This window comes from Perissodus microlepis, chromosome 6, assembly GCF_051167445.1.
Source record: "Perissodus microlepis isolate ML-2025 ecotype Zambia chromosome 6, ASM5116744v1, whole genome shotgun sequence".
NCBI classification, from domain to species: domain Eukaryota; kingdom Metazoa; phylum Chordata; class Actinopteri; order Cichliformes; family Cichlidae; genus Perissodus; species Perissodus microlepis.
The window spans coordinates 18,814,198-18,831,800 of record NC_140466.1 but is presented as its reverse complement, the minus strand read 5'-3'; the positions used below and the strand labels follow the sequence as shown (position 1 = coordinate 18,831,800).

The following is a 17,603-nucleotide window of genomic DNA, read 5'->3' as shown; positions in this document are numbered from 1 at the left end:
AAAAACACAAGTTTAGTGCATTAATGGCATCACGGTGTTAGTGTAAGGATCAAGAAACTCTGTAGCCATACAGGATACATAGCCACAGGGTTTAGTGCTTGGTCGATATAGCCTCATCATTCACTTTTCTGTCAGTTGTTGGTGTTAATTACACAAGGACAAAGCAGCTGCATCAATAGTTTTACAAGATGAACTCAATATTTTTTGGCAGCTATGAGGAAAAAAACTCATGCTACTGGATCTAACTTACTGATGTTTACATTTAATAAATATATATTTGGAGTCAGCTGTTTGTGTGGCTGCATTTTATTAAAATTAAGCAATAGGTCACCAACACTAGGCTAACTAGGATATTCTGTCAGCTTCAGTGCTTAAATGTTTGAGGCCATTTCAATACTTTTGCTACGACTGAGTCGCTAAGTTGTTGGTCGAACACACATTTTGTGTAATTTTTTTCTCTGTACACTACCACAGGGAATTTCACACTAAACAATCAAGATGGGACTGAAGGGATTTTACAGAAGTATTGCTTTAACTGTTTTCACTTTCATACATAGTGCCCCAGATGCTCAAACATAATTGGACAACAGACTGAGCAGGCAGTTTCATGACCAGGTGGGGCCTGTTGTTATCTAATAATACATATGGAGCATGTTGAACTTGCATTAGGATTTATTTTTTTTTACCAGAACTCTTAATAATCATTTCAGTATAAAATAACACAGTTAAAACTATAGGAGTAATGCAAATACTAGCTTTTATGTTTATTTATAGTTGATTTTGATTGATAGAAACCAAAAACAAAGCGGCAACAAACAGAAAGCACTAAAAAGCTGCTCATTGCCACCCACCTCCTTGTCTTTGTCTGAAACCAACCAAGTTTCACCTTCTGCATCAGCATCTGGAAGAGAAGAAGAAAATGCATTTTAAAACAAATTTACAGGAGAAGTCTATGCTAGGCTCTTATTTTTCTGTTATAAGGTTTATTAGTTATTCCTGAATGTAATACAAACCAACACAAAAAACCTGGCATGAATTCATCAGCTACTGGGTAATGAGCACTTTAATACAAGAAAGTAAGTGAACAATTACAATTTGTAAATTTTAGAATAACAAAGGGATTGTAGTTACCAAGCATAACATGTTCACACACACACAAGTCGTGAGCCATGGTTTTTAAGAGCGCCTAAAAGCAATTACAATGGATGAACATCAGAGCTGCATTCAAACGTGGGGCTTTATATGACAAATGAGTGAGGAAAAACAAGAGGAAAATATCTTTTTTGAAATCTTTTCTCACAGTAACATTAAACAACAACTGGAACAAATATTTGATAAGAACTGATAGATTCTAGTGTCTAGATCCCACCCCAGTAGGAAACCCTGAGGAATAACTTTAGTTTCCTGTAAGAGAATGGTATGCATGCACACACGCACACACAAACACACACACAGAAACTGACACAGTCGCAGCCCAGCACATCTGTATGAGAGTGGCACTAACAGCACCCTGAGGGAGGCCGCTGTATTCTCCTCAGGCCCACAGAACTGTAACTGACATCCAGAAATCGTAACATACACACAAACATACGCGCAGAAACACACAGACATGTGTATTCGGCATAAATTATGTTCTGATAAGCAATGACCCACACAAGCTGGCGTGTTTTCACACACACACATAAAGCCACACCCATCCGTCGACCCCTGCGATTTGCTGGTTGACAGTCTTTAGCTTTTAGACAAATATACAGCCTTGAGCCATAATCAAATATTCCACACTCCTTTTTCACCACTCTCGTTTGTTCTTTCTTTTACTGACTCTATCCAGCCCCTTATCGCTATTCTGCTCAGCCCTCCCCTTCCTTTGCTTTTGCTCTCTCTCTCTCGTTGTTTTCTACCTCTCTTTCCCCCCCACCTTTCCTCCCCGGGTGAGCGGCTACGGAGGGAGGTTATCACCTCTCTTCCCTGTCAAACAAATTAAAATGGCTGCTGTTTGGATGGGGCTTCTTTCTGCCACGACCTTCACCTCCAAAAAAAAACAAAAACAAGCAAACAAAAAACCAATGCAAGCAACCTAATGTCATCACATAGGTAAGCTTGAAATTTTGACTCAAATTCACCTGATGGTCCTCCCATCGCTGATAAATTTGGAGAATGACCTGTAAAGATATTGGTATTACCTTACACCTATCATCTCTAAAAGGAAAAATGACCCCAACAGACAGATGTTGTATTGCATCTTCTTGCTATATATTCATGATGCAGTGGTCAAATGTCTATAAGGTGTATAGCAAAGTGAATAGAAATAAGTTAATTTAGGATGAAAAAGAAATAACTCAGGTGAAAATGGAGAAAGGAGCAGGCAGAAGCAAATCAGAAAGTTAATTAACTGAACTGACACGCCTGCTAAAATTGAATGATAATGTATCAGTTTCCCTTTTTAGGGCTTTTTATTCTCCTTAAATTACGCAGATATCATCCACCATCATAGATGATTCCCAAAAAGTTGATTCTGTTCATCTGGACGTAGCCTTTTCAGAGGGTGAAACGTTTTGTTAGGCATCCAAGTGACTTCTTCAGTCTCAGCTGACTGCAGGTTTCTCCAGCCTTATAAATGGTACATTTGCATAATGACTGAAACTAACACCACTGACAAAGAATGGGCTGTGAGGTCAGTTTCTTGATCATTAATATGTAATTTACATGACTACAGATCACCAAATACTGATCAATGAACACTGATCAATAGCCATGAGTATGATTCACAGAGTTGGGTAATGGCTGCAATCACAGCACTGAAAGATGGTGAAAGATGTAGGCCTCCTTCTCAGTTAAGAGATGGTCTTTCCTTTTAAAGTAAACGGCCACCTTGTCTCCCCGCAGCGTTCCTCCCTGTCCAGGATGTGTACATGCTCATCATTGAAAGAGTGTCCACTGGCTTGTAGGTGTGAACAGATTGCGGAGTCCTGGCCTTACAAGTTAGCTCTTCTATGTTGTGCCATCCGCTTAGCTGCAGAAAGTCTTTCCCAAAAGTCTTCAAAATGTTGGGGTCATCAAAATGTTGATGAAGTGTATGCCATCTTTTCTTAGTCTCTTTGTGATTATTGAATTGTGAAATTTGACTTTAACTGAGGTAACTGAAACATGTAGTTCTTTAAATATTGTTCTGGGTTCTTTTGTGACCTTTTTGATGAGTCGCTAATGTGTTACTGGAGTAATTTTGGAACACCGGACACCCCTGGGAAAGTTCGCCGCTGTTCCATGTTCTCCCCATTTGTGGATAATGGCTCTGTGGTTCTCCCAAAACCTCAGAAATGGCTCTGTAACCCTTTCCAGAATGATCGATGCCAATGACTTTGTTTTTCAGATGTTTTTAAGTTTAGATCATGCCATAATGTGTTGCTTTTTAACATCTTTTAGCCTATTTCACTTTGTCAGACAGATTCTATTTAAATGACTTTTTGATTCAACAGATCTAGCAGTGATCAGGCCTGAGCGTGGCTAGTTTTCCAAAAAGTGTGGTTAATCACATTTAATTTGTGATTTGGCAAGTGGGCAATTACTTTTTATGATAAGGCCAGGTAGGTTTAGATAGCTCCTTTCCCCCAAAAAGCGCATTTTATTTTACTCAGGTTATCTTTGTCCAATAATAAAATTTGTTTAATGGTCTGAAACATTTAAATCAAGAAGGGGACAAAAACATTTTCCCCATATAGTAACTTTATTCATTGGTTAGCTGTTTTAACTATAAATACAATGACAAAGCCCAAAGTAATGCCTAATATTAAATTGTCTGAAGAAAACAGTTTTTAAGACATCAAGTAAAAAACTAAATAAAGGCTCATCCTGAAAAAGCTAGAAGATACCATTTTTATTCTAATTTATCCATTTCGCGTTTCTATCAGTTAATCAATGAATCCACAAAACTATTTCAGCTCTGCTGGGGGTGGGGAAAGTACAGCAACAGATGACTGTTTAATCTTCTGGTTTGCTTTTGTATGTTCACTTCAGGTTTTGAGTATTTACATTTATTATGTGTGTAAGCTGTATCACATTGTCTCTGTCTATGCACATCACTTTGAAGTAACTTATATTAAACTGTAGTAGTTTAGGGTGGGTGTGATGGTGGTGGTGGGGTGTACTGATCTAAGTGTGAGCATACTGGGGGGCCTCTGTATGAAGAGCGCATGTGTGTCACCGGTATCCAGCAGTCAATGGGGGGGAAAAGGCAGGGGTGAAAGGTGCGTGCATGTGTGTGGTGTGTGTGTGCATGTGTGTGAGCAGGCGTTAGTGACTCAACGAAAGTCATTCCCAAAGCGTCTCCCGGGGGGACTCCCCAAATAAAGAGCAGGAAGCTTTCCCTTAATCTAACCCCCCATCCACACACCCCAGCCCGACGCCCCCAACTCGATGCCCCCACCTCACCAACACAACACACCAAATAAAGGGTGAAGCTCTTTGTCACGGCCGAGGAATCAAACACATGGGTGGAGGGGTGCTGGAGAGGAGAGGAAAGAAGAAGAAGAAGGAGGAGGTGGGTGGGTGGGGGGGCTGTACACAGGGTGAAAATATGCTAATCAACCTTGAGGCCCTGTTCAATACCAAACCCTCGTTCCATCGTGGCCCAGCAGATCTGAAGGAGTCTGGAGCTCAAAAAGCAGATGGCAGCGACATCACCGAGCAGCTGAACGCACTCAAGAGAGGCCTCCGCCATGTTGACTGCAACTGTTCAATTTGAGCAGATCTAATGGCAAAGCATTCCTTACAGCCATCTTAGTGGTCTAAACCCAAATATCCTAAAGAGAGAAATGGTTGTTTAATGTTAAGAGCGCCAAGTGGTGCTCAAGTCATCTGCTATGATTCTCTGAAGCAGCTCACTGACAGCGTTTACTGAGGGTTCCAAAGACTTAGATTCTGCAGGACATCTCGTACATTATCTCATCACTCCATCGTCACGGGAAATGCAACACAATGACATGGAAGAGGGGGAGAAACAGAGGGAGAGATTGATCAGGGGAGAGAAGGCAACAGATGCTATCTGTCTGTCTCATAGGTACCCTGATTACTAGAAGATGAGGAGGAGAGGGGAGGAGGCTGCGTGCCTGTTCATCAGTCGGCAGAACAAAACAAAAGGGGTGGGGGGGATGTATGTGTGTGAATGCTTTAAATCTGTCTCTTCTACCAGTGAGAACAGAACGGAAGTGTACATGTGGCTAATGAACCATGAACACCCAGCTCTCCTGGGGTGATGCGCACACACACACGGGATGAGGCCCAGACAGGATGGTTTAAGTCTGGTAAACCAAGGACAGCACTGAGAACATCAACGACACAATCAACTGCAATTCTAACCAGTTATCAGTTTCCTAAAATGTGTGTGTGTGTGTGTGTGTGTGTGTGTGTGCGCGTGTGTGTGTGCGCATTCATGAGTGTGTGTCATATACAAGCTGTTCTCCCCTCTGTCCCAGCAACATCAAAGGCTTCAATGGATCTGCCTTACCCCAGTCTTTTTCCCTGTCCCGACACTTAAACAGGCATCCCAAGCCAGCCCGCCCATTATACAAGCTGCTGACCAGACCCATTAATACACACGCACACACAGGCACTCTCTCACACACAGACACACACTCACACGCACACACACACACACACACCCACAAAGGGAATGTGTAAGAGGTCTTGCCCCCCCCCAAAATGGAGGTTATGTTTGATACCAAAGCGACAGGGCTGGATTAGCAACACTATACATGACAATGGTGAGGGTGGGTGGGAGTGTGCATGCTCTAAGTGTGTGCGTGTGTGTGTGTGAGTGTGTACAAGAAAGTGTTTCCTTTGTGACATCACCCTTGCCCTACAGCCTTCCCTTCTGTCCAACAGACATGTACAGAGCACCACATTTTTAACTCCTCTCTTTAATTTGAGAGAAAAGTCTGACCAAGCCCGTAAAACACAACAGAAGATTGGCGGAGATTTTTATTACTATGACTAGCAGATACAGTGCTGTGGAAACCCAGCATCGCAGAAAGAAAAGTATCAGAGTCGATGTCTTCGCTCCATACTGTGACATATTTTTGAACCAACATGCTGTCCTGAAACCCAAGCTAGCTGCATGTTGCTAGCAAAGCTAGCGACTGTATGTATTCAAACCTCTCCACGAATAAATAAACAATTCACAGTTGCTGGACTGACAGTAGCCTTTTGGAAAATTTTAATCATACTATCATAAACCCTAGTGTGCAGATGTTTGGCACGTAGGGAGTAGATAAACAGCTGTACAACCACACTACTTACTTCAAATTCCTTTTTTCCAATCTCTACTTATCTCTCTGTTAGAGAGGTGGTTTCCATCCAAATGTAGCGCAAATGTTTCCACCCACTAACATTTTTAGATAAACAGCTGGTGGCACCAATTCTCCAGTCTCGCAGCGCAGAAGAAGAGGGTACGCCACATGAGACGTTTTGGCTCAAAAGCACAAGTGTAATAATTATGTGAATGGTGACTGGATTCAGTTCAGGTATTTTCAGGTGGTTTACATGTTGGCCTAACAAGAGTAGGAAATTAATTTACACATAGGACCACACAAGAATCTGGGACTGATTGGTGCGGCGCTCCATAGGACTCCCAGTTTGGGTACTGCCTACTCCTGACAAGGTCATTTCGTTAAACTGAAGTTTGATGAAGTTGTGCTTTTCTTGCCATTACCAGTCAAAACCAGCTGTGACATCATGATGTAAAAATGATATTATTTGTGCTGTGTGTTATTTTTTACAGTACTGTTCACAACTGCACTATCCTCAATGATTTGAATCACCTCAGCCAATATGTAAAATACGTCTATATGTCGATATAAACAAACCTAGAGCCCGAAAAAACGTGAATGCTCAAGCTCTATCTGTGGCAAATATTTGCATCATTTACAAAAGGGATTTACTGCAATCTGTCTGGAATGAAAGAAAAACATTCTTGAGGGTTATGAAAACCTTTTTTCCATGATTAGATTCTTAAGGCAAGAAAGCAAATCTCAAGCAAACAAAGTTTCATTTCAGGCTTATAATAGTTTACAAGATAAGAGATATTTGGGGATATTTCAGTTTGTGTTCTTTTCCCTGGTATTAACAGGGCAATATAAAGCAACTTATGAATATCAATTTTATGAGAGCAATAAGACTGTATATGCACATTTAAATCTGACACCTGTTCACTCCTTATGTAGAAAACGATTCAAGCTTTGAGTACTGCCATCTTTATGAGCAACATATGAGGATGTTTAATTTCTAGACTTTATTTACATTATTTAACAACTAGGGTGTCTTTGTTTTTACCTCAAGAGAATCAAGTCTGTCTGCCTCTGTAAAAAAATCACATAGGAGGCTTTGCTTTATATGTCTGTGGGTGAATTTCATCTATGCTATGGTGGCAAACCAGCGAGTCAAAAAGGTTTAGAAGTTTGTAGCTGAAATTGAATCCAAGGTTAAAGATGGGTGTCATCAACTGGGAGCCGCACCTGGTCCATATATGGATCTTTAAAATTGACCCACACTTGTGCCTGTAATTTTACACATATTCCTTCTGTCAGTTCAACAGGCAAAGGCAAACTGTGCTACTCTGTCACTTTACCACCGCCCCGGTACTTGCAAGATAAAGCACAGAAGTGCATAGATACCTCTTATTTTTAGTGTAATTAATAAGAAAAACAGTGGAATACAAAAATATATTTAAAAAAATAAAATATTTCTTTCATGCTTGTGATGTAAAGACATTTCATACTGCCAAAAACATCATGGACTCAAAGCATAACTCAAGAGAACATTATATCAAATACTATAAGATATATTTCAAAAATTGTGGTCATTACCACAGAACCTAAAGAAACCAGCGACTGTAATGGTTTTGACCCTCGGCCAGAAAATCAAAGGCAGCAGATTTTAAAAAACGCCGAAGAGACAGATTTTTTACACATCTGCTTGGGTGGTCAAACTATTTCTTTCCGCTACAAGATTCTGGAAAACAGCCCAGAAAGCGTTCATTAGCCTCACTGTGATAAAACAGGATGAAATTACTATCAAAGACAATGTTTAAAACTAGAACCAAAATGATTTTCCACTAATTTTTTGCCAGTTCGGTGAAAAACCGAAGACGGATGCCATCACCGTGGTCCCTGTTGAATCTGCCTTGTGTTCAGCAAACACATATTTCAACACAGCCCGTCTGATTATCTGATATATCCACCACCCCCTCCTCCGTGACACATCGAGCGCTCACCCCCTGCCAGCCTGTGCCACCTCCTCCCCTCCTCTTCACCCTCTTCCACGCCATGTTGGCAGGCAGGGCAAGGCAGGTGGCCAAACCTGTCAGTCAAAGTACCATCGCCACGCAGCAGCACCACAGACACCAATTACCACACAGCAGGGGCGCGGCCTGGCAACCGCATGGCAACCACATGGTCCAATCAGGGTACACAACAACGGGGACCAGAGAAGGCCAAGAAAAGTGAACGAGGCTGTGTGCCCCCAGTGTGCCCGTGTACGTGTTTTCGAGTTATCCAAAACTGAGCCAAATCGTGTCCGGGACTGACAGGAGACACGTAGTCACTGTGTCTTTTTAATATCCGTTAGCTGCCTCTTTAGCGCAGATTTTCAATTCAAACTAGAAATTATCTCCATCAATCTGCTGATAACCAGAGTGGCTCTTATTAAAGACACAGTCCTAACTTGTACCATCATATCGTCACCGATGATTCAAAAAAGGAGGCTGAATTGAAAATTGACTCATTTAACTGCCATAAATATGCTTGGATGGCTGGTGCTGATGACACATTACATGACAATAAAAAAAAGAAGAAGTTACAACTCATATTTTTTACATAACACTGTTACTATCACAATGATTTGTTCATGTCTCAGTATCGGATTAGATCATTGTCTGGGACTTTAACAGCCGTGAACTTGGGAGATTATAGACTGATTTAAAGCTACAGCAGCACTTTTTTTGGCTGTTAAGAACAAAAAAACCCCCACATAAATCAAGAGATGGAGTAGTCTAGAAGAATTATTCTTTTTATAGACACTATAAGTGGAACAAATGCATATGTATTCACAAAAATGTAAGCTTCATACCAAACAGATTCATTACAAGATTGAAGTCTGACTAATCAATTAGCCAGTCAAATGTTTTTTGCCCATTAACTAATTGTTTGACATTTTTTAATGAAGCTTTACAGTTACGCCTCTAAATGGTAAAGCCATGTAAATAAACAATGACTACACTGCAAAGTGTTGGCAGTGCCCAACCAACACTCCAAAATCCAAAATTTTTCCAACTTTAAAGTTTAATCCTTTGTGCTTATATAATTGCCTGAATGAAAAAAAAAGATTCAGCTTCATTAAAGCTACCCATAAGTTAAAAAAAAATAATAAAAAATCAGGATGGAGTTTCCCTAAATCAGTGTTGTGGTAGAGCAGACTATAGTCAACAAGTATTTCATGGCTAAAGTCGTACTTGTGTAAGCCGACGCAAAATGTCAAAAACATTACAAAAAAAATATATATATATCTGACCAAATTATTCATGGTGCCCCTTTTGTCTTCTGTGGCACAACACGCATCGTCTGTGAGGGGCAAATATATTTTAATAAAACCAGTGAGTTGCAACCTCAATTTCATTTTGATGAATTTCCTCCTGCGGGAGTGAGCCAGGCAGTGGGCGGGAGGGTGGAAAGGCGAGAGAAGAAGCGGGGTGATGGGGGCTGGGAGGCAGATAGAATTTTCATGATTGTTATTTTTGTTATTATACAGAAAGGGGGGGAGTGGGTGGGGTGGGGTGGGGTGGTGGTTGATAAACGGCGTTGGTTAATCTGAGCCATTCTGCGGAGCGCTCCATTATCGGGCAGGTTGGGCACGTCGAGGGGGTTATTTTTCCGAGGGATCTTTGGCCCCGGTAATTAAGCTCCATTCACCAGGCCCTGTTCCCCAAATTAAAAATTTGTCATTAAGTGGAATTCACCATAATGCCTTTTTATCTGCCGGCGCTTCAGCATGTGTGCATGGATGGGTGTGTGTGTGTGTGTGTGTAGGAGGGGCAACAGCAGAGGGCAGCCAATAAGGGGTTACACTCTGGTCTCATGCACATACAAGCACATACATGAATACTCACACACACTTTGAGAAGAAACGGCAAATTAAAAAAAAAAAGAAATAATCCTGGACAGCAGTGTGTGTGTGTGTTCGTTTGCAAGTGGAAGCGCGCGCACACACACACACACACACACACACACACCAACAAAGAAACCCTTTCAATCCTTCAAATCCACAGCCTTTAGGGTAATTAAATAATAGTGCTTTAAAGTTTTAATTTAGATTTGGCTTTTTCCTTCCTCCTCCTAGTGTATGCCGCACAGCCCTCCCTCTCTTACACACACCCAAAACGGCCCGTCACTGCTGTGGTTGTAGACTTCAACCAGCAAGATAGCCCCTCGATCGGCAGGGTACATTGGAGGGAGTGAATGATTGAAGAGCAGAATCTTTGTCTCTATAGACTTTATAAAACAATACAATTATTAGTCTTTAATTAGAGCAGCCCCTCTGTGGACCAGGGGACAGACAAAGAACAATAGAGGATTAGAAAGGGAGTGCCTAATATGGCTCTTTTATCACTTCACTCAAATATAGCTGCAACCAGCTGTCCTATGCACCTGGTAGGCAGAAGTTAGAAGTTAGATTCTGGTGCAGAAGGGAGTAAAACTACATCACCTATTTCAAACTAAAATGACCTATTTTTGATCTCAAAATCAGTAACTGTCAACAACATATTGCAACATACATAAATATAGGGATGGCCTGGTTGTGGCCTAAGACTTTAAGGATCCATCACATAGCATCTCCAGGCTCATACTGGACCTCTAGATGTCTGTCACTGTTCAATGGTTTAGTCTGAAAAAAAAAAATGTAAAAATGACTTAACCATACAATTCTTCTCGCTATTTATTGAGTCAAACTAAGAATTATGGAATCATATCAAATAAATAGCTTGAGGTTTCTTTCTTTTATTATTTGAAACTACATAAAAGACAGACTGAAAGTGGGAAATGAATTATCAGAACCAAAACCGACAAAGGAGTGCAAACTCAAACTCTGATTAACAATGATAGAACTGAGTACTTGCAATATGAAAAAACACAACACAAACAGGACCTTTGATTTCATGTGATGTGGTTGAAAATGTAAAAAGCAGGCTTTTTTTTTTTTGCTTTACACGACTCAAAAAACCCTGCCACTGTCCTCCTCCCTCCTCTTCTTATCAGAAATACATGGATACTCCCCTGACACGTGACTAATATTCCACAATCTTGTGAATGCCACCAGAGTATAGGTTAAGAAACAGGGCCCTAAATGAACATCTTGAGGTGGGAGGGGCCTGAAAGAAGAGGAAGAGCAGAGGAGGTGGAGGAGGCTGAAATGGAGGAGAGAAAAAAGAAAAAACAGGAAGATAGGAAGAGGAGGGGGCGGACAGATGGCAGAGGTTATGCCTGGCTGAAAGGGGCAAGACGGGAGGAGGCTATTCAGGATCTGTGTGCGTGCAAAGAGAGGAAACACCATGCTCTCACTTCCCACATGCAGAAGTCATTCTTAAGAAATCCCCTCCACCTCAATCTCAACTCACACCCTCTTTTATTTACTTTCCCATAATTCCTCATTTGTAGACCTCTAAAAGGCATCAGATGAGTTTCAATAAATGTCTGAGCCCCTTTCCTTTACCATCAGCCCGATCGCCTGGCTAAGCTGATTCCATATTGGCTTCAGACTCGGTGATGAACAAAATAATTACATTTTCTAGCATCTGATTGACAGACTAGACTGGTTAAGGTAAACTACAGATAGAGCTGAACAACAACATGCTGTCAAAATCTCCAAGTGTGTCTGTGTGTCTCTCCAAAATACAGCGAATGGAGGAATGGCAGACTGGCAGGGGGGCGAGTGCAGAGAGATAGGGGGGTCTTATTTACTGTCGTTTAATTCGCTCCCCTCTTTTCCATCCATCCCTTGGTTTTTCTGACAGGTAATAAAAAGCAGGAGCTTCCTTGACAAGCCCATTTGAATTTGGATTGAATAATATAACTGTAGGGTTTCCCACATAACGCTCTGTCCAAGCGTGCAGACACCACAGATGCTGGCAGCCCCCGTGCCTGCCAGTCTAAGTGTGTATATGTGTCAGTGACACACACACACACACACACACACACACACACACACACACACACACACACTTACGTCATAGTAGTTAATGCAGCAATAATAATGAATTCCAGCAACTAGCTATCACACCAGTCTAATATGTTAATCTCCACATGTGCCAAACCTTTATTTCTCTTTTTTTTGTCACCACGCTCCCCCTCCCGATTCCCTCTTCTTCCTTCTGCACCTTTCCAAGATCCCTTCATCCCACCTCCTCTTCTCGTCTTACCTCATCCACCAGTCGTGCTACCTCCTTCCAAGAACCCCTGCCCCTCCTCCTCTTCCTCTTGCTTTCGGAAGCAGCTGAAAATCCCATTCCCCGTGGGGCAGACTAAATTGAATTGGCGTGTTTATATGAACAACAGGGCCGTTGCTTTAATATACCTTAGAGTTTATGCCTAATGCCTCCCTGCTAATACCGCTGGAGTTTCAACGCTCACTCAACACACACGCTTTTATGGAAGTCATAAAAGAGACAGAGGAGTGAGGGATGAGGATGGAGAGATACTCTGGAACTGTGCTTGATTTTGTAAACCAGGGGGAGAAAGAGAGGAAGGAGTGAGACCCCCGTTAATGCATCTTAACGAGTCATCTGTGTTTTGTCACACCTCTTTAAAAGATCCCCACCTCTCTAGAAACCTACACACACACACACTTACATACACTCTCTATGCCTCTAGTGTGAATGAATAGAAAGACAGAAGACACAGAATGGTAGGAAAGGGTTTTTCTGGATTTTTTTTTTTTTTATATTAGTATGTAATACTGAACAAATTCCACAGTTTTAGTTGATGGAGTTGGTCATGCTCATCGACTTGCAAACATTGTCCATTTTCTTTCCGTCTACCCCCCACTTTTTTCTTCTCCTTTATTTCGTTTCCCTCGCTTGTCCCCTTTCTCTTCTGGCACTGTGTCCGTCTACAAAAGGCCCACAGTACAAAGGACAGAAACAGGCCTGATACACTCAACCCAATTACTATTGATCAGTCTCCACTCTGAGGACCAAAAAAAAAAAATGCTCACCTGCACGCACACAGCTGCGCGCACGCACACACACACACACACACTAATCTGTAAAGATCAAGTCCTGTAGGTTTAGGGTGGGTATTTGTTCATAGCTGATTTTTAACACTTGGAACCAAAGACTTAAAAAAGTAAATAAAAATAATCCAACTCTTTGAAAGGCTACATGATCCGAAAACAGTGGCTGGTAACACAGATTGTTTAAGAGAAGAGGGTGATATAAAGGTGAGCTGCCAATAAATTAAAAAAAAAAAAAACCATATCTGTAAAATATAAAAACACAGTATTATAAATGTGAATTGAAAGTGTAGTTTTTCACTGTATTTTAGATATTTCTCTTTCCTTTTTATTAGGTTTAATGTCTTTCCTCTGATTACAAACAATAATACAAATTCTTCATGAAAGCCAAAATCTGTGAATGCTAGAGAAAGATTTCTTTTATCATCCAGCTAGACAAAAAGTAGTGGTATCAGTTATTTTAAAGTGCCTCTAAATCTGCAACATGATGGGAAAACTTAACAATCAAAGTTCTTCTACAATCTAGATTTCATACTATTTTTTTTTTTTATTTGCTGTTCTTGACAGTTATTATCTTTTAATTGAGTAATCAGAGAAATTCAGAAGCCTGGCTTTGATTAAAGTGTAATTTTGGCAGGATTACTTGTACCAGTTGGCTGAAACAACTAAAGCAGAGAGTAATGTGACTTTTGCATCAGCTCCACTTAAATTTTAACTTAATTTAAGATTGTTTAAATCTTGCTCTGAGAAAAACCTACATTAATGGAGACAAGAATGACTGAATGCTGTGAAATGTGAATACTCAAAGGTTAAAAGTCCTTGAGGTGCTGGAAACCCCGAGGACATTCCAGCTGATCCGCAGGGAAGAATGGGGAAAAAAAAAAGCTACATCAGTATGTCGGCTGCGTTAAAACCCAAAGGCTTTTTGATCCTCAACCAAAACCTTTAAAAGTTTGTAAAGCCCAGCTCGAAGGTGCATCCACACACTTAGACACACAAAACTAGTATCACATTAAGGGTGTGATGAACTCTGCATGTTGTCTGGAAGCCTGTGCCGAAATATCAATGACTAAACTCCCCAACGAGTCGGTAACTATCTCCTTCGCTCTTGATTTTATCCCCAATAATTAATTTTCTCTCCCAACGCCGACTTCGGCTTTATCGGTCGCTCGCCGCCAGAATCTCAGCATTTCATTTAACCATAATCCCCCGGATAAAGGGGCGGCCTAGGTGTGCAAATGCACAGGCATGCGTGTGCGCAGGAGCACACGCACAGGCGAAGGCTTAAACTTCACAGACACAAACCGGTTACACATGTGTGCAAGGAGAGTTAATCATACAATGCTGAGGAAATTTGATAAATCACACATTTAGACACATTAAACCTCTTTACAGGAAGTCTGAATGATGACTGGGGGACATAGTGTCCACTGTTAGCCGTGAAACCACCAAAATACATCCTGGATAGAAACTGGATTAACTCAGGAAAAGCCTGCAACCTGGCATAGCAACAGCCCCGTAACCAGGGCTTGGTCTTGTTGTACGGAAGCATGGTTGGGAATGGGAGTGGAGGAATAAAGAGATGAGATGGATGGAGTGAAGGAGGGTGGAGCTGAAGGGTTAAGGGAAGAAAAGCAGATTGTGATATGGATGTACGCTTGTCCCTAGCATACGCTTGCTGTAGCCATCTGTAGTAGATCATGTTGATATATTATGTTGCCTTTATGAAGTTATGGAAATCTTGGTTGGTCACAACATTTGAGTTAGAGACAGCGACCATTTTTCTGCATTGTTTGCATAAGGAATGCAAGTCCATTTTAGTCTTTCAAAAGAGATGTGACCAAAGAAGCATGACATATCCTGCCAGTTAAATATACAATGTTTCAGTGTGTCTGAGAACATCGGCCACAAACTACTAAAAAAAATAAATAAATTTAAAAGGAAGAAAATGACTGGATAATTTCTTAGATTTAGAGAGCTTGTTCCCTTTACATTTATTTTATCCCACACAGAATAAACACTTTGATTTTTTTTTCTATTTTCTCATGGTATTCCCCCCCATGACGACTGCTTAAGCTTTTAACGTGTTCCTTAACACCTATATCCTGGTATTTAAGGGCCGATTAACTAGCAGACTCTCAGATACTAATGGGACTCCTAATTAGTGCTTTATTGAAGGCAGGTGTGATGGAAAGGTCAACTAGTTAAGCTTACATATGTTATAAACATGCAGAGGGCACTTCCATCGATATACAGCAATCCAAGAACGTATAAGTCAATCAATGAGGGAAACAAAGGCCAAAGAAATCTGCAGAAGAGAAAAGGTGAGTAGAAAAGAAAAAAAAAAAAGCAAAGAAGATGAGGGAAGGGTTAGACTGACTGAAATTACAGTGAGTGCCAGCTAGGCCAGACCAGGCCCAGCTGGTCTCTGTCTGACGAGTGCCTTAATTAAGAGACATGGGGAGAAGCCTTGGAATGGCCACATACACACTGCCAGGAGCCTCTGGAGAGGAAACTGCTAAACAGGCACACTTGTGTGTCTGTGTGGTACACTGCCAAGAATCTCTCTCTCTCACACACACACACACACTCACACACACATACCCTCTGGGACCTTGTGAAAAACATTGCCTTGCTATTATTAGGCAACCCTTTGCATACCGAAGCAAGTGTACAAACCCTAAATGAGGTGTATTTGTGTGTTTGGGGTTCTCCCTCTTATCCTGTTGACTGTTAAACTGAACTTATGATTTCAAAACAGACAGCTCCCCTCTTTGCTGGCGCCGGAGCTCTGAGAAGTAGTAGAGGTGAACCAGAAAGTGAGTACCCCCCCAAAAAAAGGGGGGCTAAAAATGAAGCGAGAGGAGAAGGGGTGATTTTGTGGATCCATGACTGCCTTTACGCCCCCCCTCACCCTTCCATCGCTCAGTCCTCTTCCTCCTGTTCCTCAGCCCAAAAACGTATTAATATTAATACATATCCCTCAAACCCCGTTCCCTCAATTCCACCATCCAAAAAAAGAAAGAAAAAAATCATCACCCTAGGCTACCAGTTAATAAAGCCCTCTCGACAACCCCTCCTAGCCCAAAAACCAAGGAAAGACAATAAAGGGAAAGTTCTCGGGTCAAATAAAAGAATAGAAATTAATACAGTCCCACGGGACCTCCCTCTGTCCCACTGTCACCCCCCACAATAATTTGATTTCTTATTAAGTGATTGCTTAATTATAATGATTATTATTGGTAATTGTAATTGACATTTTTTTCCTCTCTGCTAGTCTCCTCTGTGTCCCTTCCCTCCCAGTCCTTCATTTAAAGGATGAGACAGTTTGTGAAAACGGCCACATTTTGTGTAACTACTTGACCAAAAGCTACAGTTACGGGACCAAGCGGACTGCAAGGACAAACAATGCAGGATTAAGGTGTTGAGGCCTAGAAGTTTTATTTAATCAGACTTGAGTGGGTGTCTGTGTGCGTGTGCGTTTCTGTTGTGTATTTGTCAAGATGTCTTACACTGTAGCTTCAGGGCACTGTGTCTGCTGCAGGTCTCCGTAGGAAGAAAAAAAAGAAAAAAAGATCCTTGCTCTCAGTGGGATATCCTGGTTAAATAAAGGTTCAAGTAGAAGACAGGGATTCCCTATTCAATCCACCCACCACCCCACCCACACAGACACACACATACATACGCATTAAACTACAGTAGGGACCCCCTTGGTCTCCAGTTTATTACCCCTTCCTCCAGGCCACAGTTACCGCAAGCAGCCGGTTGTGTGCTATTGCTAAAAGAAGCCCCTCTCATGCAATGTTACATCTCACGCTCAAAAAGACAAAAATCCCAAACCACGGTTCATCAGCGGCGGCTAAAAAAAAAAAAAAAAAGCAAAGCGTTGAAAACCATTTCATTTAATGTCACATTCTCTCTCTATTCGGAACTAAAGATGGTGAAACTTCGTTCCAGTGGGCCATGGCACGGTTATTGGGCTCACCTCAGGCGTGGTGAGGCTGACACACACTTTTCTCTTTAGATGCGCACACCTTCACACTCCAACACACACACACACACACACACAACACATGCAACCTGGCATCGCACCTTCACTTTCGCTCTAAAACATCCTCTCATTTCTACAATACGACATATTAAAAACAAAACAACCACATTTCATAAAAAAAATATCTCAAATCAAACTAAAATGGGTGAAAAAATCAAACAAATTTAAACCATCTCAAATTCGGGAATCAAAATGCCACTCCCTGACCGACAGATGGTGGCTGTGCAAAGGTTTCTGTAAATGTAGCCGAAATGTTTTCTCCTAGATTATATTCAAA

The 17,603-nt window shown here is 41.4% G+C and overlaps 1 protein-coding gene across 2 annotated transcripts in view; it reads right to left on the bottom strand.

The window, feature by feature from the left end:
* Nucleotides 1-17,603, bottom strand: part of zcchc7 (zinc finger, CCHC domain containing 7) — a 50,943-nt gene that overhangs the window by 20,833 nt on the left and 12,507 nt on the right. For both annotated transcript variants that reach the window (XM_084931290.1, XM_084931291.1), the window contains exon 4: nt 852-901. In XM_084931290.1, the coding sequence (XP_084787416.1) occupies nt 852-901 (50 nt within the window). The remainder of the gene's footprint in view (nt 1-851; nt 902-17,603) is intronic.